The following is a 27,837-nucleotide window of genomic DNA, read 5'->3' as shown; positions in this document are numbered from 1 at the left end:
AGGCCTAAGATGAGCTGCATGATGTTGAAACTGATTTTCAGGTTTTATTTGAAGAGTTTAGTTTAGTTGATTTATGATCCTCTGGCATTAAATTAGATCATAGGTATAGGGTTAGAAGAAATTGGAGAAGTAATTTATCTAATTATTTTACATATGAGGAAACTGAAGCACAAAGTGATCAAATGACTTGCTCAAGTTAATACAGCTAGTAAATAATTGAGGTAGGATTTGAATCCTGATTCCAAGTCCAACTTCATATGCATTATGTGCCACATTGCTTTTCATTCCATCTGAATAGGTTTTTGCCATTTGTGAGAAATATCAGTGTTGTTTCTTCATTGTTTTCCTTCCATTGTATTTAGGGATAAATCAATTAACAATTCCATATATTTAATTTAATAACTCTAATGCAATTATAATAACTATGAATTTAGTGCTGTGCTTTAGAGTATAAATTCATCTGACAGTCACCTTCCTAAAAGGAGCTTACGATCTATCTTAGCCAATGTTAATTTTTTTGGTATTTTACACTGCTCTGCAAAGCAGCAGTTTAACCAATATTTGCTGTATTAAATAGGGGAGAATAATCATATTGAAAAAACATTCCATCTCTCTTCTCCAACTCATAGTTCTCCAACTCCTCTGTAAAAAGGGATCTAGAATGGAAGGGTCTGCAGAGGCTTTCTTTTTAAGATGAGGATAGTGAGGCCCAAAGAAAAGGTTGCCCAAAGTCACATTAAGAAAGAACTTAGGGACAGAGAGGTCCTCTCCCTTGCATCACACTTGGATAGAAATGAATATTTTTTAGTGATTTCCATTTCTAAAATAGGGAAAATGACACTTTGATCTGAAGTTTCCTTACCAAATCCCCCCAAACGATCCCTCTGCCGAAAGGAAATAAAATTCCACTGTCTGCAGCAATAAACTTGACATGTTTATTAATTAAACTATCACTTAAATAAAAAAAAGTGCATAGAAAATAAACATGTTTAAAAACTCCTTTTTTTTTTTTTTACAACTATGTACACTTTTTACTTTTACATTCAGTCTTTCGTAGAGAGCTTTCAGCATTATTATTTTTTTTAACTATTAAAGTATTTTCCTTCATCCCTGTCACAGGGAGTTAACACTGATGGACTTTAGACACATTCCTTTTTTTTTTTTTTCTTTTTCCCCCCTAAACCAGAAGCTTGGAAGAACACAAGGAAAAAATAAAAACAAAAAGATTTGTTATACATGATAAAGTTAAGAAATGTCTTATTTCTGGAACAGAATTTTGTTATCTGTTCAGTTTTTGAAACAATTATTTAACTACCTGTATTTACTAAAGAGACTGTTGAAAGTTCAATAAAAGAAACACCACAAGTATATTTTCTTGGTTGATAGACAAAACTAGAGTACCTCAGAACAAGATACCAGAAAAGCACAGAACACAATTTTCCCCCCCTAAATGCAGGTGGTAATCCCAACATTCATAACCAAAAATAGAGAAACAAGAAGTACAGGTACTGACTGGTAACATTCATGGGCAGAAAAATCCTCAGCAGAGAAGCTCCAGGTGATATGGTTTGTGCAATTCTTTCCAACCCCTGGTGTGGGCTGGCTGATGCATCCCTATTAAACGATACTTTTGCAGTTTGGTTGTTTTTTTTTTTTTCTTCCCCCTTTCCTTTGGGAACCCAGAGGAACACCAGACTGACATTTTCCTGCCTCTGCTAGCAATTGTAACACAATCCTTATCTATAGTGTTAAGAGAATTAAAAGCCATGGACTGATACTGAACTAGGCTTTGTTACATGGTGCATTACTATATTAGTTCCTATATATATCATATTTATATTTATTTGAAAATTCAAAAAAAAACTTGCAAGTTTTCAGAGTGTGTGAAACCAGTTAAGTAGTCTGGACTTGACTGGCATTCATGATTCGGCACAAAACCATCTGCTCAATAACTTTGTATTGCTTTGAAATGAAGGAAATGAAACAAAGTTTACACTCAGCCCTTTACAATGACCCGCTTTTCCTTTGAGAAAAAAAATTGTTTATTACAAATATCCCCTTCCCTCCCCCCTCCCTCCTCCCCTAAATAAATTCAACAAACATCCAACAAGGTTTTGACCTTTAGTATTTTCAGATATTTGTGATTGAACATAAGTCCTTTAAAAAGATACATTCATTTTTAAGATCTTTTTTTTTTTTTCAATCAAGGGAGCTGCATGGTGTTTACTGAATTGGCCAGGATAGGACAGAAGTAAGCAGGGTGATGGACTGAATCCTGCAAATGTCAATGAATCTGGATGAAAAATTAATAGTAGCTGCCAAGGCTTCTCTCCTCCAACCTTGTTAATAGTCTGAAAACAGGAGGGGCTGTGCTGGAAATTGTGGTGGTGGACGGTTATGGAGGAGAGGCAAAGGGACCAAGAAGACCTGGCCAAAATGTCAGTGCCATGCAGCCTTTCTTGATACTGGAATCGTTTTCACTGGCTGCAATGGCCACCAGAGTTAATGCAGCCACAACAGGTTCTAGCAGCAAAGCTATTTGAGTGAACTGGCTCTCTCATGGAGAACTAACCAGAGACACAATTATTACTCCTCAGGGGCTTGGGAATTTCTGAAGGAAGCTTTTTGAAAGATTCTTAGGAATGACCCAATGCTGTTTGCTCAGACTGAATCTCTGTGCTAAAATCCTCTGGATACTTTTCAAGATGAACTCAGAGGTATTGTTTTACTTCTTTACCCCCTTCTTTTCCTACTCCTATCAGTGACCCTTTTCTCATTCCCAAGCTGCTGAATTTTGGCAATGGGCTCAAGAATGAGCTGTAGTCACTCACAGAAGTGCTGTCTTAGCTTTTGGATTAGCAGGGTGGGATTAGGATATAAGTTTCTTCCTAATACCCAGGGCACGGTGGGAAAGGAATGAGAAGTCTCTCACAGTAATAGCACTGCCTATAGGGCAGTAACTAGGTCTATTCAGCTGAGTTCTTCCCATCCTTAACTGGCCTTTGGGTCTTCTGAAGAGTGAATTCCTGACCCATCAGTGCATCAATCATTTCAGTAATAAATGCAGCCTAAGGTTTTTTTGTTTTGTTTTGATATAAGAAGAAAAAAATAAGATTTACAAAAAAACCTCACACAGTGCAATAAGAAAGAAAATGAGATACTAGTGGAACACCTTGAGTCACTGTATCTTGTCATGGACTGAAGAAAGAGAGAAGGTGAGATCTGGGTGGATTGTTCTTCTCAGCCCACTGCTAGCCTCTCTCCATGCTGACAAGGTGGCCTTTGCCATTCTGTCCACGGCGCTGGCGAGAGTGATGGTGTTTCCACAGAGCCACCAGACAAAGTTCTTAAGGTCACAGGAGATAAGGGAGCCCAGATTTGAGGGCGCAGACCGAACCATTGGTCCTGGGGCAAAGTACACTGGGCTGAGTGATATTGCTTTGTTAAGTTTTCCACAGGGTGGGCTTCTTGTGGCCAGGAAGGATGACCCACCAAGAGCCATTATTGATCTCCTGCCGGACTGAACTACTTCAAAGCCCAGAACCAAGACAGAGAGAAAACCTGTTTCTCCGTTAATGATCTAACTGTGCTTTAGTTCCATTGGGCCACCCTGGAAAGTGTCTAGGGGGTCAGTAAGATTTTTTTTTTTTTTTTTTTTTTTGCAGATATGAGGATTTGGTGGGAAAATTGGAAGCAGAGATAAATGGAGGCTACAAATGAGGCAGATGGAGATGGAAAAATGTTAAATTGCCTGCCATCTAAGCTCTTATTTTCTTACTCTGAAGTAGAAGAAACTAGGGAAGAAGTATACAAAAATCTGCCTCTTCCCATTGCCCTGGGGCTGGAACCAGAGAAAAAGAGATGCATTTTGGGAAGGGGATGAAAGAAGAATTGTACCAACATAGTAATGAAGCCTGCTGGGAGCTTTGTAGAGGAAAGAGAGAAGGGAGAAAATGTATTTAGGTGACCACCTTCCTTCTCTATAATCTAGGAGCAACCCAGGAAACAGTTACCTAAGTCAACAAGGCATGAACAAGCTTACACGTTAAACAACAAGAAAAAAAATTATACCTTCTAAGGGCAGGGACTAGGGGAAAATGGACAGGAAAAAAAAATCAGACTTTGCGTGTACAGCTGAATTATTTTCTCTAACTTCATCCTATGAAAATAAAAAATTATTAAAAACAGATCTTCTTTTAAATTAGGATAATACCACGGTTTAAAAAATAGCCTCGTCATAAGTGCTTCTCCCTATGAAGTGCTTCTCATAGAAAAATATACAAAAAATATTTACATTTATAAAACCTTAAATATTAAACTGTAAACAGAACAGAGTAAAATCCAATGACTTAATTTAACAGATTCAGGACATTGTCTTGGGGAAGGTGAAAGGGAGGGGAGGAGGAAAGGAAAGAAGGAGAAAAAGTTAGTCTGATGCTGCTTTGACCATGTCCTAGAGGAGGAACCTTGGCAGTAGTGTCATTTTCATCTGCTCTGATGATAGATAGATTTTGCACAGATGGTAGGGCTCCCTCAACACATAGCAACATAATCCCTCAGGGTCTTGCAACCTTAGTGTTCTTGCCTTTAGCTTTCAATGGATATTGACCACTTAGGAATCTGGCCTTCCTATGTCTTAGCAAAGAATAAAACAAAGTAACTGTATCCTAGCAATGGGGGTATTGGAGGAGGAGGATGTCATCAACTTGGATATGAAATTCTTAGTGAGCTGCATGATTCAAATCCTATTTCAATATTTTTCCTTCTGAAAAAAAAATGCTACATTTTTTTTCTTTCCTTCCTTCTTTCTTTCTTTAAATTTCCACTGGAGCTTGGGCTGGTGAAGATTCCTCCCACAATTCTCTCTTTTTAGTAGCTCGTGTCCATATCCCCCCTGGAGTGCTTACTGGCTCAAAGGATTTTTTGTAGACACAAGCTGTGCCCAGTGGGGTGTGTCCTTGAACAGGGAGCCAACTTCACTCACCACCCAGAAAGAAGAATGGAGAAATGGTGGGATGGAAGCCAAGAGAAAGGGAAAAAAAGTGGAATGAAGAGAAGGAATGGAGGGGGAAGGAAACTGCTCCTACTGTCAAGAAAAGAAACTGAGATAAGGCTTATGGGGGTAACACTCCCACTACAAAGCCTATAAGCAGGCTCAAGTGTTTGGTAATTCATTGGCACAACCCCAAAACAGCCCTTTTGGTCAACAAAGGCGCAAGGACTCCTGCCTCCTGACCAGAAATGAATTCTTAGGTGGGAGGGCACTAAGGAAAAACCATTAAATATTTCTTTCAATAAAGAGATGGATGTAAGCTGGGCCTGGCCAGCCAACTCTGAGGTGCCTGACCTATTCTATACTGATCTTTTGACCCAGCTTGGCCACTCTGGCCACCTCGCTAACAGTGCTTAGGAAATGGGCCAAGCAGAGGCTGGCAGCAAGATACCAACTTCTCTTGGGGAGATGCTCAGGAAAATCCCCTGTTCTCCTAATACAACCCTTTATAGGCTCTCTCCAGGCAAATCTGTTAGGGGTCCCTTTCCCGTCCTCATATTGGTGTGCGAATTCCAGAGGCGCCAGGAAGAAAGTCCATCACTGATCTTCTCTTCGTGACCTCACCTTTCATCAGGATTATGATCACACTGCATGATGTGAAGATGGGACACAAGGGAAGGGAGCTCTGCCATAATGGAGGTCCCTCAATTAAGCCCACTTAATCCTGAAACCCTCAGCTGCTGGAAAAAGCTTTCCACGTTGCTTTGGATGGTCCCAGGTCTTGTAACTCCCCCAAAGAGGAATGGGAAACAGAGTAACTTTAGTTTAAGAACTTTCGGCATTTCTTAGCGCCACAGTTGCAGGGCAGCTTATTGCTGGCATCCTCAATGGGGAACTTATAGTCATAAGTGAGTTCTTCTCCACGGTAGATCTTCCGCATCGCAAAGATGACGATGTGTTTCTGCCCATCGATGTTGATGACCCGAGAATAGCAGTTGGGCTCGCATGAATGGTTGATAAATCGTGCAGCATTCCCATGCATGGTGGCGTCCACTACCTCCGAGTCATCGATGCGGAACATGTAGCAGCCAATGCCCTGTGTGTCCAGGAGAGGGAGAACACAGAAGAAAGCGTTGGCTGCCAGCCAAGGGTGGGATTCTGAACCTCCCCTCTTTCTATACCACACATGCCTCACTTAAGCAAAGCTGATGAAATCTGAATGCTGGTCAAAACCCCCCAGTATCCTGGTGTGACTCTCCTGGTGAGCATGCCTCAAGAGATTTCCTCTAAGTTTCACTGGATTCTAAGTACCCAAACTGAAAAATGTAGTTGTGTGCCCTCAGTCAATATCTCTAAGTTTTCTACTGGGGGAACCCCTCTTGACTTCAATTTTTGGGACACTACCTTTTTACAGATCCCCTCAATCTCAACTTCTAATTCTGAGGATTTCCAATTTAGGCTGGTGATAGTGGACAGTGCCAAAATGCAGTTAACAGTAATCATTTTGAAACAGCATCTAGGACACCTCCTTTTTCTGTATGTAACTTCACACTCATTCTTTCTCTGCCTACAACAGCTGAAATGAGCAGGGACAGTGACAGAGTCTCTCTTACCTTGCTCTCATAATACTTCTCTCGCTTGTCAGTCTGTATGGAACGGATGACGTTGCCTGCATATTCAATCACCATCTCACCTGCGTCGATGTTTCTCTTACAGAATAGACCTCGACCGTGGATGGGAGACCTAGATCACAAACAGACAAAAAAAAAAAAGTCTCTTTAGATGATACTGCATTAGTTGAAATTTGTCAATATGTCCACAACAATCTGCTGACCTTTCTCCCCTGGAGGAAGCAGAATCCAGACCTATATATCCCAAAGAAGTTGTTTTCTGTTCTTGATGAATGAATATGATGTAACGTGGAAGTCTGAAGTTAGTCAGTAAATTCATTATGTATATTTTTTAGTGAGCTATCAAAAAATAGCTGTAATTTTGTAACCAATGATACCTATAAAAGGAGTCTGCTCTATTTCTTCCACTCTGATTTTAGAAAAGCTTTCATGGTTTCAGCCATACCTGTAGACCCCAACTGCTTCCTTCGAAGTCTTCTTTAAGTGCCGGAAACGCATGGGCATGGGCAAATCCATGCTAGTCGCCCTTCTGAAAGACAGCAGGACATACTTTTAACCATACTTCTTTATAGAAGGCACTACTCTGATAAAGTCTTGGACTAAAGCTCCTAAAAGACAGAGACAATCACTATGTGGTTCTCTTTGCACAGGAGCATGTGCAATTAAATACATAAATACATAAACACTCTTGATAATGACAATGAAGCTGGTTGATAGTGACTACGCAGGGGGTTTGGAACAATCAAACAGAATTAATACCTTCACAGTAAAGTGTATCTGCACAAGAGGATACACAACCAATAATCGAACAAAAAACCATCAATTTAAAGCCAGGCAAATTTCAGATCCAGTTCTCACAAAGTCTTATTTTCTCCTTATTAACCACTATTATCACCTTACTCATATCTCAGTCACTCACTCTCTTTTTGTAACAATTCCGATTAAAGTAGATTATGGATATTTTTCTATTGTTGTAAAAAATCCATAACCAAAAACCATTTTTCTCTCTTCCTACTTTCTCCCTTTGTCTTAACTTCTTCAATTAGTTGTCTACTTAATTGCTTACCTAGCTGATTTCAGCTGTACTTCTTCTTCTTCCTCATCATTGGGATTATATTCAGGAGGCTGTCGATGTTTAGAAGCCAGGAAGTTAAACATGTCAAATGCTGACTTCCTGGAAAGATCAAAGAATATTTAAAGAAAATAACTAAGATTTAAGAAAGCTAGAAATGAGATAGTAATAGCCCAAAAAAAATCCCAAGAAAAAGATGTCATCGGTGGCATTTATCTACAAACTAAGACTTGAAATTATTTTCCAAGCAATGGGTGAATGGCACTTGCCTCAGGTGGACTTCAGCTCTGGCTGAACCATGAGGATTCAGTGGGGGTTCATTGGCTTCCTCTGGTTTGTGGAATCGAAACTTATAATTCCGACAATGTTTGGCCCCAGAAAGCTGCTCAACTAGGAATACAACTGCATCATGAAGAATCCCTAGCATCTTCAAGCCATTCACACCTGCAAAGATCACAAATATTAAAGTTGGTAATAATAAACTGTAACACTCAAAAAAAAAATAACCAAACTACAGAAAAACCTTCCAAAATCATCACAGAACCTGGACCACACTCAGAAGCTGTTATTAGATCTTTAATTAATAATTGTCCCATAAAAATTCAGAAGGAGGTGATTTGATTTCAGTGCCACACAGAAGGCTGGCCATGTCCTTAGATCATTAACATCTCCATAAACAAAATCTAGGAAGTCCAAATGAAACACAAAGTCTTAAGTTTCTAAAAAAAGCAAACAACTTAGATATCAAAGCATACTTTGGCACAGAAAAGACTTTGTACTTTTTCACAAAGACTTACCCTTCCCTTTCACTCCAAGGATTTCCTCTCAAATCTCCTGAGCTGCTGGAATGGATTAGCCTTTCAATAATAACAGGAATTGAAAAGTACATGCCCTTTGACACACTTTTACATATAATCGATTATATATTGATTAAAAATTTAAATCTATCTGAGAGAGGAAAAGCCATTACCTGCAAATGAAAGCTGTTTTAGACGAGCATTGGATCTGGCTTCCTGAACTTTATCTGTCAATGATTTCCATGCATCTGTAATGATAACAAAACTTTTAATGCGTTTCTTGTCATGCTAGTAGCTGTACTAGCCTTATATGCTTAGGAACTGAGGCAATTTAGGATTGCTTTTCTTTCACCTGTAAGCCAGTTTAGGATATAACCAGGAAGTACAACACCTAGTAGTGCTTTTGTAAGGAAGGATGGGGCAATACAATAGAAATATATAAAATACTAATTCTGTCTATTTCACAAAGAATTTGTACCTCTAAGTTGTATGATTTGGCCCTTTAACTTCAGTGTCTGATAGCATTCACTTTATTCTTTTCCCTGGTGAAGGCATTCCTTAGCAAACTTGTCCTCCAAGTATGTAACTTCTCCCATTCTATAACTAAGTACATTCTCCAGATTCAGTCCCTAGTCCTCTCTTCTCTCCTCTTCTCTTCTCTTCTCTTCTCTTCTCTCTCTCTCTCTCTCTCTCTCTCTCTCTCTCTCTCTCTCTCTCTCTCTCTCTCTCTCTCTCTATATATATATATATATATATATATATATATACACATACACACACATTCTATGTTAAAATTTTCATCTCTGAGGAAATAATTTTCCAATCTATCCCTCAAATTCTAGTTGTATTCTGTTGAGTAATGTTACTTGGAATCGAATATTAAACTCTTTTGATCCTCACATTCTGGATACTGTCCCTTCAATGTCATCTCCTCAAATTCAACATTCGTAAAATTGAGGGGAAGGTTGCTTGGGATGGTTTCTGAGGTCCTTATAAATTCCAGAACTACACTATTAGTCTTATATTTAAAACTAAGTGCAGTTTCCCCACAAATAAAACTAAATACTTCTTTCATTCCCCCCCCCCCACCATTTTCACTAACAGTTCTCTCAGTACTATTCATCCTGCATGCTTCTATTAAATTTTAGTAAAATGTTTTTCTTTCATGTCATTTCATCTGTTCAAAAACCTGACTCTCACTGCATAGAGAACAAACTACAAACTTCTTATTCCAGCACTCAAGGATGGCTCATTTGACTACTTTCAACATGAGCCTTCTCTTCCAGCCAGAGTTATGATCTTGTTATTGTCTCTAGTATTTACTTTGCAGATAAATACCCAATATTTAATCTTGCCTTGGGGCCTTGCTCACATTGTTCCTTCTGATAAGGAAATTCTTCCCAAATTCTCTAGCAGCTTATCTAAATCCTATGTAATTATCAAAACCCAATTCAAGTATCTTCCCTGATTACTCAAATCCATGATTTTTCCCTTCTCTGAACTTCCCTCTACTTATGTTACTGGAAATAATTTTAAATGGTTGCTGTTTTCCTAATTAGCTTGTGAACTCAATGAATATATGGTATGGACTATGTCCTAAGATGCATTTTAAAAAAAATGTAACCTTGAGAAATTAGTCTTACATTATTTTGAATCCTCACAGCATCCATCATAGTGTCCAATGGAGAGTTAATATTCTATAAATATTAGTTGATACACTGATCTTCAAAATCCCTATCAAGCTGAAATAGATTATGGATATAGAATCTCCTGAACCTTATGGAGTAGAGACAAATACTTCAGTCCACACACCTTCAATACTTTCTGCACAAATCTGAAAACCATCATCACTCGATATTTCAAAAACAAGCCCTTTCTTTGGCTTTTTTTCTCCAATGCTTTCCTTCCTTTTCTGTTCTTGCTGTAACCAAAACATTAGTGGAGAACTGAAGTTGCTTTCCTCTTCTTCAGTCACCTTAGGTTCTGAAAGAAAGAAAGTAAAATAAAAAGAGAGACTTCTGTTATTTCTGCCACCAGTTTTCCTTTCTTTGAATAGATTCCATAAAGGTAATTGTATCACGTCAGGTTCAAAGAAGAATTAATGATGAATTGGAAAAATGTGACAATGTTCCAAATCATAATGATGTGGGGAATCTTCTCTGATTCGTTGCCTTACAACAAAAAGTCATTCTTTTGTTAACATATTCTTTATAGCAATGTTTGATAAAGTACTTAAAATCTAGAGCTTTAACTAAGTTAAAGAATTTCTCCTTAGAAGCTTTTTTCAGTTCAATTCAAACCTGAAAAAAAAAGTCTTCTGAAAAAGAATCCCCATTACAATACATTAGACAGGTGGTCATCCAACTGTTCCTTGAAGATCTCTAAGATGAAGCCCCCAACATCCTAGAGAGTCTATTTTACTATGGGATAACTCAGGGGTCCTCAAACTTTTTAAATAGGGGGCCAGTTCACTGTCCCTCAGACTGTTGGAGGGCCGGACTATAGTAAAAACAAAAACTTTGTTTTGTGGGCCTTTAAATAAAGAAACTTCATAGCTCTGGGTGAGGGGGATAATTGTCCTCAGCTGTCGCATCTGGCCCGTGGGCCATAGTTAGAGGATCCCTGGGATAGCTATTAATTGTTATTAACAAAAAATTTTTTTCCTGCTATAAAACTCAAACTTGTTGCTTTTCAACTCTATCCTCCTAGTTTGTTAATGTTCTTCCTAAGTAATAGTCCACATGTTATTATGACCTGGGCAGAAAACAATAAGACTATTACACCTCTATTCTTGAAAAGAAGCCTCTCTTACTATAGAATAAAAACATCTTAGTTTCCTAGGCTTCATTTCACCCTATCTCAAACTGAGCTTATCCTAAAGATTTCAGTTCTTTTTCAGATAAAATGCCATCTAACAATGTCTCCACTAGATTGTACTTAAGACTTTTTTTTTAAATCCAAGGAAGGCTTTACACTTCTTCTTTTAATTTAATTTTTTCATATTAGATTCAGCTTGACTGACTGTAATTCTGTCCTTTAGTATATTAACTATCCTAATACATCTTTATATTAGCTGAAAATTTAGTAAGCAATTAATCTATGTCTGTATTGAAGTAATGGATAAAAATGTTAAACAGAATAGGCCAAAGAAGTGAACCCTGGGATACTGAATTAAAGGCTTCTTTCCAAGTTAAAGATGAATTATTAATGGTTTATTTTTTTTATTTCCAGTAAATTTATTTATTTTTGATACACATTATTTTATGAATCATGTTGGGAGAGAAAAATCAGGGAAAAAGATGGGAAGAGAAAAAAGAAGTGAAATATATGTAAAACTCTTTGCCAACTTTAAAGTTCTATATATATGAATGCCAGTTATTATTTTAAAATACCTTATTGTTTTAAAAGTTTTTATTAACTAGCTCCCCATACCAATTACTCCCTTGATAAATTTGTCTATTTCCCTTCCCCCATATAAATTTCATCATTTTATATAATTCCACAAAGTAACTCAAATGGGATTTTAATGTGTATTAAATCAAAACAATAAATCAAGTTGGAGAGTATATTTTTTACACTGAATTGTCTTATGTATGTACATGGATTGTAACTTTCTGATTTATTTCAACCAATAATAGGGAGAATGAGTAAGAAAATGATAGGTATATTTATTACATTTTGTAACTAAAAGCAAGTTCTCTTACATCATTTGCATAATAATAATGAAGATTAACTTCCTTTAGTTAGTCCACTTCTCTAATTATATAAATCCTACACTGGCAATAAGGCAACAGAAAGATGTGTCGAGATATTTATTCTTGGAACTCCTTTAAAATAACAGATAAGCCACCAAAAATATGCTTAGATATGCTTAGTTGACAATCACATACTTACCTGCACTTTCTTGCTCATTTGTTGAATTCTGTGTTGGCAATTCTTCTGGAATTGCAGTTACTTGCCTAGACAGAAAGAAAACCAAATGCTGAGAAAAGGAACACACAAACAGAGCTGGGTACAGAAATGTAACTTACTCAACATGGTAACAGAAAGGGAAAGGGATAAGAGAAGGTAGGGGGAAGAATTAGGAGAGAGTAACTGAAGAGGGGGTAATAGTTAAAAGTAGAACAAACTTTTGAAGAAGGCAGGATAAAAAAAAGGGGGGGGGGAGGAACAGAGGATAATGGGATTATAGGATATTGTTTCAACCATGTCCAACTCTTTATGACCCCATTTGGGGTTTTTCTGGCAAAGATCCTGAAGCGATGTGACATTTCTTTTTCCAGCTTACTTTACAAATGAGGAAACTAAGGCAAACATAGAGTTAAGTGACTTGTCCAAGGTCACAGTGAGGTCAGTTTTGAACTCAGGATTATGAATAAGTCTTCCTGATTCCAGGTCTGGCACTCTATCCACTGCATTTCCTAGCAATTTCTCTAGGAAAATACACAGTTAATGATCATAACTGTGGATGTGACTAGGATGAGCTCATTTTAATAGAAGCAGATAGCAGAAAAGACAAAAAACTAAAATCCAAAAGTATATTGGTTTACAATAGACACACTTGAAAAAGAAAGACACAGAGCTGAAATAAAAGATTGGAGCACTTTAACAGAAATAAAAAGAGCAAGGGATAGCAATCATCTCAAACAAAGCAAAAGTAGAAATAGACTTAGGTAAAGGAGACAATCAGAGAAACTGCATTTTGTTCAAAAGTACGGTGAAAAAGTAAGTAATATAAAAATTTTGACAGCAAATTTCATTAATAAAGACCTCATTTCTCAAATATATACTGAATACAGAACTGAGTCAAGTTTATAAAAATAAGAGTCATTCCCCAACTGATAAATGGTCAAAGAATATGAACATGCAGTTTTCAAAAAAAAAAAAATCAAAGCTACTTATTAATTATATACATAAAAAGCTCTAAAGCACTACTCATTAGAGAACTGCAAATTAAAAACAACTCTGAGATGCTACTTCATACCTATCAGAAAGACAAATAAGGGAAAGGTAGATGACATTAATGAACTATTGGTGAAATTGTGAACTGGTCCAACCATTCTGGAAAACAATTTGGCACTATGCTCAAAGAGCTATAAAATTGCACATACTCTAGAATCCAGAATTAACATTACCAGGTTTGAATCCCTAAGAGATCGAAGAAAAAGGTCAAGGAGCTATATGTATACAAAAATATTTATAGCAGCTCTTTTTGTGATGGTAAGGACTGGAAATTGAAGAGATGTTTATCAATTGGGGAATAGTTGAACAAGATTGTGGCCCAGTATTATCATGCTAAAAGAAATGAATAGGGGGACATGGTTTCAGAATATGCCAAGGCTTATATGAACTGCTACAAAGTGAAGTTATTAGAATTTGGAGTTCATTTTATGCAGTAATAGCAATGTTGCAATGATGATCAATTGTTAAAGATGTGGTTATGGCCAATGCAATGAAAAGAACTCATGATGAAAAAATGCTATTCACCTCCAAAGAGAGAAATGATGAACTCTTGAATGCAAATTGAAATATAATTTTCTCTTTATTTTTCTTGCTTTTTTAAAGAAATATGGCTAATATGAAAATGTTTTACGTGATTTTACATGTTTAACTGGTATTATATGGCTTGTCTTCTCAGTGCGTGAGGAAGAGAATAGATGGGAAGAAAAGAATCTAAAACTCAAAATTTTAAAAGAATGTCAAAATAAAAAATAAATTAAAAAACAAAACAAAACAAGGTAAATCTTAAAAATTATAAAAGCAGAAGACTGTCTGATCCTAAACTATCTTCTTTTCACCTTACCGTGTAGACTGTCCAAAATCCTTTTGTGATGATTGATTGATGTTAGCTGTATCCTGAACATCTGATTTTGATCGTGGAGTCCTGGAATAGAAGTGTTTAGAATTGTTCAAAGAAGCTACTGAGAAATATTTAGGTTGAACCATAAGGCTTGGTCATATATAATAAACCCATCAGAATTAGCCAGCAGATGACTTTGCCCTCCAGATGATTCTCCAAATAGAAATAACTGTTCTTCAGACAAAGAAAAAATAAAACAATTATGAAGTGCTTTAAAACCCCAACAAATGATTAAACAGATGATTCTATTCAAGAGCCTTTACACACCCACTGATGGGACTGAATTTGCTTTTGTGATTGTCAACTATTGTAGTCAAACAACATCCAAAACCAAACAACCCCAAGTAATTTATGAGGGAAAATAACAACAGGAAAAGAGAAAACAGTGGGAAAAGTTTTAAATCTGTCCCTGTTCTGATGACCCTATATAAGCAACAATGTCTTTTCTTACCCTGTCACTTTGGTCAGGGATGCAAGGTTGGTTTCTGGATCTGGAATGTGTGCTTCAGAGGAACTGGTCCGCATGTGGGAAACCTTGTGCTTCTTACCACTCCCCTTGTCTAAAGGCAGCTGAATCCGTTTGGCTTTTGACCTGGACTTGGTGGGACCTAGCACTGAACTGCTTGCTGATTGTTGACCAGAAGATGGGGAACCCCCAGGAGAGGCTGAGCTAGCATGCATTACTGAGGATGAAGCCTTGTTCTGCTCTATTCCTGTGTTGTTGGGAACATCAACCAGCTGGGGAAAACTTGACAATTGGCTTCCTGAAGTTGAAGCAACATCTAACTGGGAGGGGAGAATCCCAGTTTTGCTGGCAAGGAGTTGGGTCATGTGCTGAAGCTGATAGGATCCTTCTGGTTCATTAGATGAAGGGGCAACTGTCATGCCCACAGTCTGGGTGGAAGGAAGCACACAAATACTGGATGCAGATGTCATTGCAGCAGTGGAGGGGGGTTGTGATGTTTCCAGCTGGGGAAACATTCCTGATCCTGGTGGCAATGTCATGGGCTGCTCCTGAAGCCCCAGGCTCTGTTGGCTGGCTTTGATTAAGAGATTGCTTATTGAGCCAATGTCTGGGGCACCAAGCAACCTTGGGCTGGTTAATGTGACTGAGCCCTGGCCCAAAACATGTCCTGGAACTGATCCACCAGTGGTAGGGGCTGTTGTAGCCTGCATGGAAACAACATTAAGGACAGAGGAACCTGATGCCAAACCAGAAACAGGTCCTGCTGTGAGGTGACTGGAATCTGGGCCTATTGTTGATGTCCCAACTGTAGAAGCAGCAGCTCTTCCCACACTCTGTGGCAACAAGGGTGCCTGTTCAAAGTACATAATTCCAGACTTAGACCTTTTGATGATGTTGGGGACTGTTCGGTGGGAGGTGGTATTTCCAAGTGATCCTAAATCTAATAGACTTGGGTGATTTGAAAGCTGGGAAGGTGTAAAATTAATCAGAGTCATGTTAGAGACCATATCAGAGGGGGCAATAGAGGACGAAGTGCTTGAAGGAGCAAGTTTTTTATTCTTTCGTGAGTGTAGGCGAGATATGGGCCTTTTCTTTAGCCCAGGAGGTGGAGTGGTTGCAGTGGTATTAAGGTCTGTCCTCTGATTAGTTTCTGAAACCAAAAGTTGGGGATCTGGAGGAGGTTGGACACCAATTAACAGGCTTGAAGTAGGATTATTCATGTTGGGTGGGAAACTACTTTGAGTAGCTGCAGGAAAAGAATGTAAGTGCTGGTGATGAGTCATGGGGAGCAATCCTTTGCTAGAAGGGGGGAACAAAGACTGAGATGCTGGCAAACTTGGATTCAGTCCAGTGGCTAAAGCGAGACCACTGCCCATGGGCCCAAGCACTGAAGTATTGGATTCCATCACACTGGGGGCAGAACTTACTGAAGGGGTTAGTTGTATTTTTTGAGTCACTCCATTTGGAAGGGTCTGGAGAACATATAGTGGTTGCATATTCTGGTTGACAACAAGAAGTTTCTCAGTGGCTGGTTTCATGTGAGGTGGAGTGGTCTGGACAGCTGCATTTGAAATCTGAGATGGACCAGGGCTGTCTGTAGAACTGGGAACATATTTTTGATTCTGAAGTGGAACAGTAGGAGAAACAGGAACCTGAAGACTAGGAGTGCTGCTGTTTCTAGTTAAGTCCTGGTTGTTTCCATGTCCTTGTTCTACTGAACCACAGGGAGGGCTAGCAATATGGTCTGTATCCATATGTCCTTGGATGAAATGATCTGGGGTCATGTGACCTTCTGGGGTTGGATCTACTCCTGGGCTCAACAGTGATGAGTCACTTTCAGTTGAAGCCACAGATTTTTCTGTGATTGTCACTCTCTTCTCTCCAGTATCTGAGATTACTGCCATTCTGTTTGGGTTCTGGCTGGGCACAGTGGGGCTCCGGGTAGTTAGGACAGATAGATCTGATGGGAGCTCCAAAGGCAACTCAAACTGCTCCTCTGCTGATATAGAGGAAGACACACTACTGTCCACAGGTTCTGCTGTTGGTAACTGTTGAGAAAACACTTCAAAGAGACCCATATCTTTTCCACGGTTGCTGTCAAGACCCAACCCTTCCCCAAGAGTCAAGAGTTCAGATGAAGATGACTCTGGACTCTCTCCTAACGCTTGCATGGAGGGAGTATTCTTTAACACAAAGTCCATAATATCTGAGGGTAAGATGTTCCCGCAATCATCACTATTATTGTTGTCAGAATCAGATTTCAGAAGCTCTGTGTTATAAGAATCTAGCAGATTTTTATCTGAAGGGGTACTTGTGTGGACTCTACGGCCAGACTCCAGTGAGCTGAGCTGGGCCTCCAGGGAATCTTGTCCTTGTGTTTTCACTCTGCTTACAGGATGGCAATTGTCTATTTTAGGTTCATTAGTTTTGTGACCCGCTGAACTCTTGATGACATGTTCCTTTTCCCCAGAATCCTCAGCTCGATCAAGCTTTAAGGAGTTCTCTGTCCCATTTTCTTTTGCATTTCTTTTGGAAAGTTGACTGACTTTCCTTGTTGTAGTTGTGACACTAGTATCACTCTCTGTCCCATCATCTACACCATCTAGCTGTGAAATCTTTGGGATGTCACATTGCTCTTCTTCCCTAAATAAATTATGGGATCCTAATCGTTCTTCCCCACTTGAAGAAATCACTGTCCTGGTAAAATTGTAGTAGTATAAATCATCTTCATCTGAAGTGCTTAAGTCATCAGCCCCATCCACCTGTCCTTCAGCAGACCTCTTTCCTCGTTTCTTTCCTGAAGAACTGCTAAAGAATGGAATATCTTCCTCCCCATAGGATCTTACTCCATAGAGAGGAGTAAGCCCAAAAAACATATTAGAGCGGGCTCGGGCACTGCGGCGAGGATATCTCCTCTTGTATGAACTATCTTCCTGAGTCTTGGTGCCATCTTGTAGCATCAAGTTTCTATCCTGGACAGCAAGATTCGGATAGGTGTTACTCTGAGATTCTTGGGATGCAGTATCATTGGGGCTGGGTTGTGTTACAGAGCCATCTCCTGGGCTTTCTAAAGTTGAGGATGATTCTGCCAAAGTTGCTGATTCTATTCCTTGGGATGGAGAAACAGGAACAACTTCTTTCAATGTGTTTTTAGATGGACTCTCATTTTCCATTTTCAGTGGTGTCAAGGTTACTTTGACTGTGCGTTTCCGAGGGGTTTGTGATTCCTTGGCTGGTCCTTCCAACTGCACAGATGGCACTTTGGAACCTCCTGAAATAGGAAGGATCTTATCCCCACTCTTCTCAGAAGAAATATTATTACAAGATCGTTGGCTTATATGCTCAGATGTCAAAACCTGGTTGACAAATTCTGGCTTTAAGTTTCCTTCTTCACCAGCCATTACTGTAACGGGATCCAGAAAAGACTTACTTGAATGCTTCTCTTTGAAAGTTTCTTTACCAGATTTCTTTCCTTTCTGTCTTCTGTCTCTAAAACCAGACATCACTTGTTCATTTGCAATAGATGATCTGTTTACCCCAGGTGCCTTCAATGCTTTAGTTTCTATGTCTTCACCTGGAGAAAGGTTTTCTGGCTGGGTAGAGTTTGTATGTTGGTCTCTCTCCTTTTTTTGTCCCCTCAGATGGAGTGGAGGAAAGGAAAGGACCTCTTTAGAAGAAAATGATACTGAAGAAGGTTCAACAAAAGCACCCACTTTACTAACATTTACCTCTCCAGATGTTGTATTATGAACCTGGGTGGCTGGTTTAAGATGCCCAGGATAAGTCAATACATGTGTTGATGCCTCTGACCCCTTGGAATTCAACATTTTGCCTTTGTCTCCTTTCAAGGAGGAGCTTTTAGTTGACAAGTCTGCAGCACTAATATGTTTCATCTCTGAAGATGGAGATCCATCCATATGACCTGCTTTAGTTCCAACTGTAACCAATGTCCTTTGAGAACTTGAAGAAGCTGGAGTGTTTTGACCCAAAATATTTGGGGTGCTTGGATTCAATGACCCTAGGAAGTGGTCAATTGTTTTTACATTTGAATCATGATCAGCGGGGGCACCAATGCCAGAGATAGAGGAGACACTGTGACGGGAATAAGCATTCCCAGCTCTCATTGGGGACATTATCCGGAATTTGGACCGCTGAGGTGATAAAGAAGAAGTGCTATGACGTCTGGATCCAATGCTTCGAAGCCCAGAAGAGAGTAAAGGGTCTCCCACTGTAACTATCTCATGGGTAGTTGGGGTAGGACTCCCTAAATAAGAGAGAGAAAATAAAGTCTACAATAGGGAAAAAAAAAAAACAAACTACAATATTCACTCTTCTCAAATATCTATACATAGCTTAGTAAAATTTTTAAAAGTAGAAAATTAATTATAAAAGCACTGACTGAAAAAAACCAAATTAAACCAAATTGGAGATTCTTATTCATAAGTCAAACAGATCATTTAACTAAATAAAACCCTTTACCAGCAGAAGGCAATGGACGACAACCAGGGGATCTCTGTGTTGGAGAATAGCTGGGCATTCGGAGTCTGGGGACTTTTGAGATGACATGATAGAAACAGGGGCTGGAGGTATGTGAATGAAGAGGTCGATCTGGGGATGGAGGACTTATAATTTCAGCTGTATTGCGAATCTCTCTTGGTGGAATTTCTGTCATAGGATTTGAAAGGTAGATTCTAGTTAAAATATCAAATTGATGACTAAAAGCAAGCAGTGAAAATACTGGATTAGAAACAAACAAGATATCATAGATATTCAACTTCTCTTCTCATTCTCTTCCCAAAACAATTCCAGCTTGATAAGAGACTCACCTGTAAGAGAGGTAGGACTATGAGCAATGGTCCTATTCTCATCATGTTCAACAGTACTGTTGATATCTGGCTCTACAATTGGAGGACGACATTCCACTATCTTGCACGTATACACACAGCGCTTTCGAGCATCTGTGGTGCTCCAGTACACCCTGGAACACCTGTAAGAGAGATTTTTAAAAAATATTTTAAGCATGAGCAAGACTCTAGGAAATCGTAAGATTTCTTGAAACCTCATATAAGGAGCCCCTGACTCTTTCAAATGACAAAGTTTAGTTACTATTTCATAGATTTTACTTACTGATATCCAATAGGGAAAAGCTTATCTTCACAGTCAGAGAGATCATTTAGAATTCCTAAACAGTCAATTGTCATTGAGCCTAATCAAACAAAGGACAAATGATAAGAAAAGAAAATGTGAAGATTTTTTTATATCAACCCCAAAGACAGGAAGACTCCCATAAATACAGCATCTCTATATTATCTATATTCAGGTCTTACCAATCATCATGTGGATATTTTCTGGTTCTAGGCCACTGAGAAACTTCCTTCTCAAGCTGATACCTTCAAAGTCTACAAAAACTCTTCTAAGGACTTCAAATCCATTCTCAGGAACCACCTTAAACAAGAATGCAGAGGAGCTGTTAAAACAATAGTTTTATCACATTGGATACATTCGCCATATAACTTATTCTAGACTTAAAAAGCAGGGCTAATTTAATACCAGTTCTCTTTCTCAGTAATTACAATACTTTTAATGAGAAGAGAAGTTAAGGTAATAAAAACGATCACAGAAACTGATTCTTCAGGAGAACAAAATGAAGTTTCTCATCCTGCCAATTCTTAGCCAACATTCCCCACTCCCCCCCCGCCAAATCCCCAGAGAATTAAAAAAGCAATTCAACACCTCTTACCTCTCCTTTGATCAAATCTCGATGTCGTTGGCAATAAACTTTTTTATCATCCAGAAAGACACAATTCTTGGCTCGGGAACACATGAAGTGATAGTTGCTAGTGCAGGATGTGAGGCAACAACCTACAGTGGCCCCTGGCTTTTGGCAGTACTCACATCTCTGAAAATCCAAGAGGAACAAAAGCTCTATTCAGATCTTTAGATCTTTTGTGCCTTTCCCTTAGCAAAGTTACCCCATCTTGAACCTCCCCACAACTCAGGAAATTTACTGCTTGTCTGTGGTTACACATAGATATCAAATTTATCATTAACACAGTATATCTTTTCCCAATTTTTGCACAAGGCCCCACAACCTATTAGGTTTAAATATCACCATTTGACTTAGAACCTGGGCTTCCTTCTAGGGCAGTGAGTTAAAAAGGGAGACCTCCTAGATCAATGCTTAGGACATCCTCCAGTGGATAGAAGACCATTAAATCCAAAAAGGGTCTATGAGTCCAGATAGCCTGCAAAGATCATACTGTTTGAATTACTTAGCAATTCTCTGACAAGAAACATAAAATGGCTAATTATCTAATTTATAAAAATTAGATATTTTCAAAGCCATACATTTAATTGATTTTACACAGATTATTATCTAGGCAAGTTATACTTTATTTTGCTTAATATCACCCTACTGCACCAAATGTACTTGTTCTTTCTTTTATACATGTCATTTCTCTTTCTCTTTTTGGGGGACAATGATCAGTTTCTTCCCTCCCTTCTTCCAAACTACAGCTAAGAATTCAGTTCTTCTATGAAAATTTGTCTAATTATACTGAGTTGGTAATGTTTTCTGCATTACTTCACATTCTCATTGCACTTACTATGATGTCTGCACCATATTAATTTACATTTGTATTAATGTATTACTTAGTGATTGGCATGTAAAAAAGTGCTTTTTCCTTTTTTCATCTCTCTGCCCCAGAGATCAAAACAGAAACCCAAAGGGGATCAACATCTGTTACTGACTGAACATGTAAAGCTATTGGTGAAGCAGCATTTACTCAAAGAAAACAGAACATCAGAAAACCATGAAGAAATCTTCTTCTACAAAACTTCACTCCCACAAACTCACCAATTGCTTGCCCCTGATCACAGCCATATGTACATTCTTTAGAGACCCATCATCATCTTCGAACACCTCTGCTGACCACAAAGCACAGTTCACATGGGTCCACTCATTTTGACCAATGTAGAGTAAGCGGCCAGCATCCTAAGGGACGTAAATTTTTATATGACAACCTAATGCCAGCAAAGCTTAGAAGTGACTTTTAGCCTTTTAGCTTAGAAACTCAAAATAAAATCACAATGTAATATTAAAGAACAATGCTTTAAAATACTTTTACATCAAGGCCAAAATCTAGAATCCAAATAAATAAAATGGCTATCCTTATTATCTAGAGAAGTGATCATATTCAAGTCATGATAGTTTCACTTTCAATAATAGGTTTACAGAATTGAAAGCAGGCTAATACACCAATCTGGACCATACTACATTGGCCAGTCACTCATAAACAATTTTACATATCATTTGTATTTTACCAACTTTCACGAAATCTATTCAGTGTACCTTCCAATAGCAGTTATTAGATACCAAGAAGGTAAAACCAAGACCAGTCTCTTTAGCATTTAATTTGAACAAGCTGCTAGAAAAGTTCTAAGGGAAAATTACTTTACTTTTAAGTTAAATACACATAACATATACAGAAATCTCCATGATCAAAATTACTTACAAAAGGCAAAGACATTCTGTCTTGGTGCCTGCTAAATAGAATACGAAGATACAAAATACTTACATTAGCATTATCATCACCATATGTCAAACATAATGCACACTGTCGATTATCTTCTACGCCTGGGGGTGGGTTCAGCTCAGGACTGTCCTCCCGGCTCCTGTCAGTATCTTGTGCCCCCAAATAAAAATATGCAAGTTATGTTTGGCAAGGCAGAAAACATAACTTTCAAGAATAAAGGATTTTTTTTTGTTTTAATTTCAGCTTAAGAAAATGGTCTGTTAGCTTGGCCTTTGCCATATATTATAATCCTGAAAGACTTGTGACAAGTCCATAGATATTCTCTATATGAGAAGATAATGAAGCTGCTATTATAAACAAGGGCTTAAGAATTCTCAGATTTTTAAACATGTCAAATTTAGTGTCAAAAAACTAGCTTCTTATACTTAGGCCTGCATCTTACACATATGTAATGAGGAAATTAAATAATTTCTGGCTTCTTACTTAAGATTGGTGGTGTAGGAGGATGGAGAGGAATTGGTGAGTCTGGTTCTCCAGGGCCTTTGGGTTTAGGAGCTGGAATGATTTTCTTCATCAAAGGAGGTTGCTCAGTGTGGTTGTTCTCTTCTCTCTCTTGCCACTGAGCATAATTATGGTCAAGTGAAGGTGGTAGCACTGCATTTGGTAACATTCCACTGCTGAAAACACAATTTAATTGAATTTAACAAGGATTTATTAAGTATTTTCTATGTCTAATATATGGCAAAACAATTAAGACTCAAATATAATTTATCATAGACCTCTGTAAAATGCCATAATTTATCTCCCCCCTCCCCCAATGGCTATGATGGACTATAAGTATGTAAAATGTAAAAATCAAAGATATCTACAATTATGTCCCTCCCCCAATGGCTATGATGGACAGTATGTAAAATGTAAAAATCAAAGATATCTACAATTTCATTATTGAATGTTTAAATTAATAATTTCAACAAATTTCTTGTCTCATTAATACAAGACCTTTCCTTATAAACCTAAATCAAATGGCAGTCCTATCCTGGATATAAAACTGGACATAGTAAATGAAAAAAGACATTGAACAAAATTCTATAAGTTAGTAGAAGTCTTATTATAATATGATTTATTATCCAAGGGATTCAATTATACCAGAAATCAAATTTAATTCCTTAAATTACAGGGTTGTTTTGTGGAAGCTAGGATTAGACCTTTTTCTATGATTAAGGAAATTTTCAATGAGAGATCTGGTTGATGTTTTATTTGTTTTTATTTTTTTAATCACTTCCCCACCTTTTTGTGAGGCAATTGAGGTTAAGTGATTTTGCCTCAGAAGTGTTAGGTATCTGAGGCCAGATTTTAAGTCAGGTTCTCCTGACTCCAAGGCTGGTGCACTGAGCCAGATATCTAGCTGCCCCTCAATGAGAGATCTGAACCTCCTCTGTAATATAAGAATAGGAGCAGCAAGTGATACACCAGACATAAAATTTGAGTTCAAATCCTGCCATAGACTTTACTAGACTCTTACTAGTATGGGCAAAGCACTTAACCTCTGTCTGACTCAATTTTCACTCAACTGTAAAATGGAGCTAACACAGCACATACTTCACAGGTTTGTTGTAAGGATCAGATCAAATGAGATAATATTTATAAAAAGTGCTTGGATGTAGTAGATACTATATAAAAAAATGCTTACACCAAAAGAGTCTAATTCCAAAGTCTCAACAATCATTTTTGAAAGGAATAGGATTTCTTGATCACTTTTAGTTTGGCAAATTGACAAATTTAAGAAAGTTATTGCTGATGGATGCTAAAGGTACTTACTTGCTGGTAACTTTATTTGGTTCCCAAAACCTGGACTTTTTGACACTGAACCAAGGGAAAACACGTTCCATTTGCTGAATAAAACAAACAGGAATTTCAACAATTAGAAAACTTTATTCTAAATTATTTCACCATAAAGAGATTTCAAGTCCTAAAGAAAGATCCATCAATTTGACAACCTAACCAGAAGTTCAAAACTCACCTCTTATTCCAACTCCAAGAAAAAACAAAGAATGTTTAAATATATATGGGTAGATATAAAAATGAATCCTTACAGTGATGGAAGAAGAACTCAAAAGAACACAATCTTTTTAGGGAAAATAATTATACAGAAAACAATTAAAAAAAAATAACTCACCCGAATGAAGAAGGACTTGACCATGCTATTAGCTTTTTTAACTTCTGGCTGCCCTCCATCTGAATTGATGGCTGCTTGAATAATCTTCACAATATCATCACTGAATTCCAACTGCATTGGAGATACATAATATACATAAACACACACATAAAAATGTACGTGCCAAAAGTGGAATATTATCCTCGCTTATATAAATATTCAGCATTATGTGCAATTAAAAAACAAAACAAAACTAACCTATATCCCATTTAAACACTGTAGAATTAACATCACTCTGGCTAGGGACTTTGAGAATGAGCTAATAAATCAATTTGTGTCTGTCTGGAGCTATTAAAACACAGCCAAATCCATGTATTAAGGTTAGCTAGCTAATAATAATAAAGGAAATACTTCAAAAAGTATTACCCAAACAGTTCATAAATCATAAAAATAGTTTTTCATTTAAAATAACTAGATAAAAATATGACCAATTAAATAATAACTCTAACAAAATTTTTAAAATTTCTTGCCTTAAAAATCAAAAAGCATCTGTAAAAGATTTTAAAAGATAAGCACGTTATTCAGATCTGGTCCCAAAGGGATAAATTAGGTTTACACTAAATTTTTTTCTCCCCATAAATACTTTTTAGGAGACCTGAGTATTCTTTTGAATATGAATTTGGTTCCAGAAAAATCAGATGGAAAACAATTCTATTTTATTCTATTCCATTTCTCAAACACAAAACTGAATTTTCCCCAAGTTTTTAAGTATATATTTCAAGACAAAATGGTACATTAAAAAAAAAAAAAGAAAGAAAGAAAGAAAAGAAAATCATCATTTGAACTTTTATCACTGTGCTCTAAACACATACCACAGAGGTATAACCTCCTTGGTCCATTTTCCTCTTTACGCCTTCCAAGTCCAAAGGCTGCTGTTCTTCTTGCTTGCTAACCTCAGTCAGGATTGGTGGATCAGGTCCTTCTGGGGAGCTTCGGGAAGGTATACTTTCCTCAGTCTCTGGATTTAGGTCAGGGGGCTTGGCAGCCTTTATCCAGGAAAGACGTACAGATAAAACATTACTTTCAATCAGTCACTGATCATTTAAGTATTCTCCTGTTAGAACTGGAAATAAAGATTTGTGGTTTCTCATTTAAAATATAAACAACTGTGCTCATCATTTAAAGACCTTTATAAACTGGCTCTATCTTTCCAAGCTTACTGGAACTTAACTCTCCAACATGAATTCTACAGTAGAGTCAAACTAGCCTGCTTATTGTCACTCATACATAACACAGTATGTACTTCATGTGGCTCCTACACACACACACATACAGACAGACACACACACACACACACACACAGAGACATATACATATATATTCCAACTCCTTTCTTTATATCTTCACAAAGAGTAATTCCAATGCCTAGAAGGTACTGCTTTCTCACCTTTGCCTCACACTCCCTTCCTTCAAAGCTCCTTTCAAATGTCACTTCCTACACAAGGCCTATCCTGATTCCCCCAGTTCCTGATGCTATCCCTTCCAGTAATTACTATATACTTACTTTTTCTATGAACATGGTGCTTCCCCATCAGAATGGAACTTTCTTGAGGAAAGAAATGCTTTACTTTTGTCTGTCTATTTCTAGTAACTAGCTTGTTGTCAGGTACATAGTGGATGCTTAATAAATATTGTTGAAGAATGTATTCACATCATGATGCACAAAATAAGGAGGAAGTTAGTAATCCAGACACTACACAATTGCTAGTGGCTTTCTGATAATAGAGGTCTGACCATGTCAACCTTCTGCTTAAACTTCATGGTTCCTTCTTACCTGTAGAATCAAATATAAACTCTATTTGGCATCCAAGCTCTTTGAAATCTGGCGCCTTCCATTCTTTGCAGTTTTACACATTACTTTTTGGCAAGGAATCTACATTATGGTTAAACTGTACTGTTAATGGTTTCTTATACATAACACTTTCATATCCACAGCCTTATACTTGTCCCCCATGCTATCCTCTTTCTTCATCTCCACCTCTTAGAATTGCCAGGGTTTTTTTGTTGTTGTTTGGTTTTTTTTTTTTTTTTTAAGACTCAGCTTAAATACCACCTACTATAAATCTTTTCCTAATTGCATTCCCTATATAGTTATCATTTTAATAACTATCTTACATAGCACTTTTCATGTCATCTCCCCCATTAGAATTGTAAACTCCTTGATAGCAATTCTCTTTTAAAACATAGTAAGCACTTAATAAATACTTATGGATAATTGAAAGGCTGTTTTATTTAAACTTTTTGTTTTCCCCAATTTCTACACCAGTGTTCTATAAACACAAGGTGCTCATTAATATTTACTAAACTGGAGAACTTCCTGCCACTCTTCCTCACCCTCCAACTTTGCTTTTGAGCTTTCCCAAATCCAGCCTGAAGAGTTATATTCCATGCTCAAAACTGTTTAGCAAAATTTCTTCTTCAAGTATGGCCAACTACAGCTTTTTCCTAAAAAATGAAGCACCACTAAAAAAAATCATCATAGGGCAAGATAGCAATATAGTAAGAGCTATATGAGTAATGAGTAATTTCTTCACTAATATAACTTCTGTTTCCATATAAGTGCCTCTAAAATTTGCCTGTTATTTAACAAAATACAAAGATTTAGTGATTCTAAAAATTTTCATATTTTACTTCAAAGTCTTACTGCAAATTCATTAAATTTTCTTTCTTGTACAGAAGCAGAAATATGCCCCAAAACCTCTTAGCTAAATGCCCTAGTATATTTTTTAAACAATTTATCTCTGAAAAATAGGGACTTTGTCTCATAGTTCTTTCTGTCCTCAAAACAAAATTTAACAGTAGTAATGGACTTATAAATAACTATGCAGAGCTGAATTGGATATGAGGAACTTTAGACCCACCTGTCTGTAACGGAGTAAGTGGCTGGTGGTTCGCGAATTTAACAGTGCTGTCAAAACCTGCTTCAAAGAAATTTGGAGCTCTTTTTCTAAAGCCAATCTCCACTCAGCAGGATGCCGCACTGTACAATTCACACAGGTATAGGCCACGCTCTCAGGCAGATTAGAGAGAATTTCATACATTTCATCTAGGAACAAAAGACTCTAATGAAGGCTGTTCATAAGATGAGGGAAAGAAAAGATTAATCTGTAATATTCCACATGGTTTTATGCCCCAAACTTCCCACTCTATCTTTCCATTAAAGCAGGTGATGATGGCAATATTCTTGGTACTTCTGAATATCCAAAGGAGCTGATTCCACGTGATTTACTAAATTGGTAATATTCCATAACATTCATATACCAAAATT

The 27,837-nt window shown here is 37.6% G+C and overlaps 1 protein-coding gene across 1 annotated transcript in view; it reads right to left on the bottom strand.

Annotated features, from left to right (window-relative positions):
- Positions 1 to 913: 913 nt before the first annotated feature.
- The window catches only part of KMT2A (lysine methyltransferase 2A), an 85,588-nt gene continuing 58,664 nt past the window's right edge, over positions 914 to 27,837 (bottom strand). Inside the window, exons 16-37 of the mRNA XM_031960075.1 lie at positions 27,431 to 27,615; positions 25,382 to 25,555; positions 24,531 to 24,641; positions 24,173 to 24,246; positions 22,838 to 23,031; positions 22,397 to 22,503; positions 21,676 to 21,813; positions 20,560 to 20,718; positions 20,147 to 20,264; positions 19,947 to 20,025; positions 19,646 to 19,806; positions 19,299 to 19,484; positions 14,805 to 19,083; positions 14,297 to 14,377; positions 12,388 to 12,452; positions 10,306 to 10,476; positions 8,667 to 8,741; positions 7,966 to 8,140; positions 7,691 to 7,798; positions 7,070 to 7,153; positions 6,607 to 6,736; positions 914 to 6,089 (exon numbers count right to left, since the gene is read on the bottom strand). Of these exons, the coding sequence (XP_031815935.1) occupies positions 5,814 to 6,089; positions 6,607 to 6,736; positions 7,070 to 7,153; positions 7,691 to 7,798; positions 7,966 to 8,140; positions 8,667 to 8,741; positions 10,306 to 10,476; positions 12,388 to 12,452; positions 14,297 to 14,377; positions 14,805 to 19,083; positions 19,299 to 19,484; positions 19,646 to 19,806; positions 19,947 to 20,025; positions 20,147 to 20,264; positions 20,560 to 20,718; positions 21,676 to 21,813; positions 22,397 to 22,503; positions 22,838 to 23,031; positions 24,173 to 24,246; positions 24,531 to 24,641; positions 25,382 to 25,555; positions 27,431 to 27,615 (7,130 nt within the window). The 3' untranslated portion in view covers positions 914 to 5,813. The remainder of the gene's footprint in view (positions 6,090 to 6,606; positions 6,737 to 7,069; positions 7,154 to 7,690; positions 7,799 to 7,965; positions 8,141 to 8,666; positions 8,742 to 10,305; positions 10,477 to 12,387; positions 12,453 to 14,296; positions 14,378 to 14,804; positions 19,084 to 19,298; positions 19,485 to 19,645; positions 19,807 to 19,946; positions 20,026 to 20,146; positions 20,265 to 20,559; positions 20,719 to 21,675; positions 21,814 to 22,396; positions 22,504 to 22,837; positions 23,032 to 24,172; positions 24,247 to 24,530; positions 24,642 to 25,381; positions 25,556 to 27,430; positions 27,616 to 27,837) is intronic.

Source organism: Sarcophilus harrisii, chromosome 3, assembly GCF_902635505.1.
Source record: "Sarcophilus harrisii chromosome 3, mSarHar1.11, whole genome shotgun sequence".
Lineage (NCBI taxonomy): Eukaryota > Metazoa > Chordata > Mammalia > Dasyuromorphia > Dasyuridae > Sarcophilus > Sarcophilus harrisii.
Note: the sequence above shows the minus strand (reverse complement) of the source record. Positions and strands in the feature narration are given on the sequence as shown.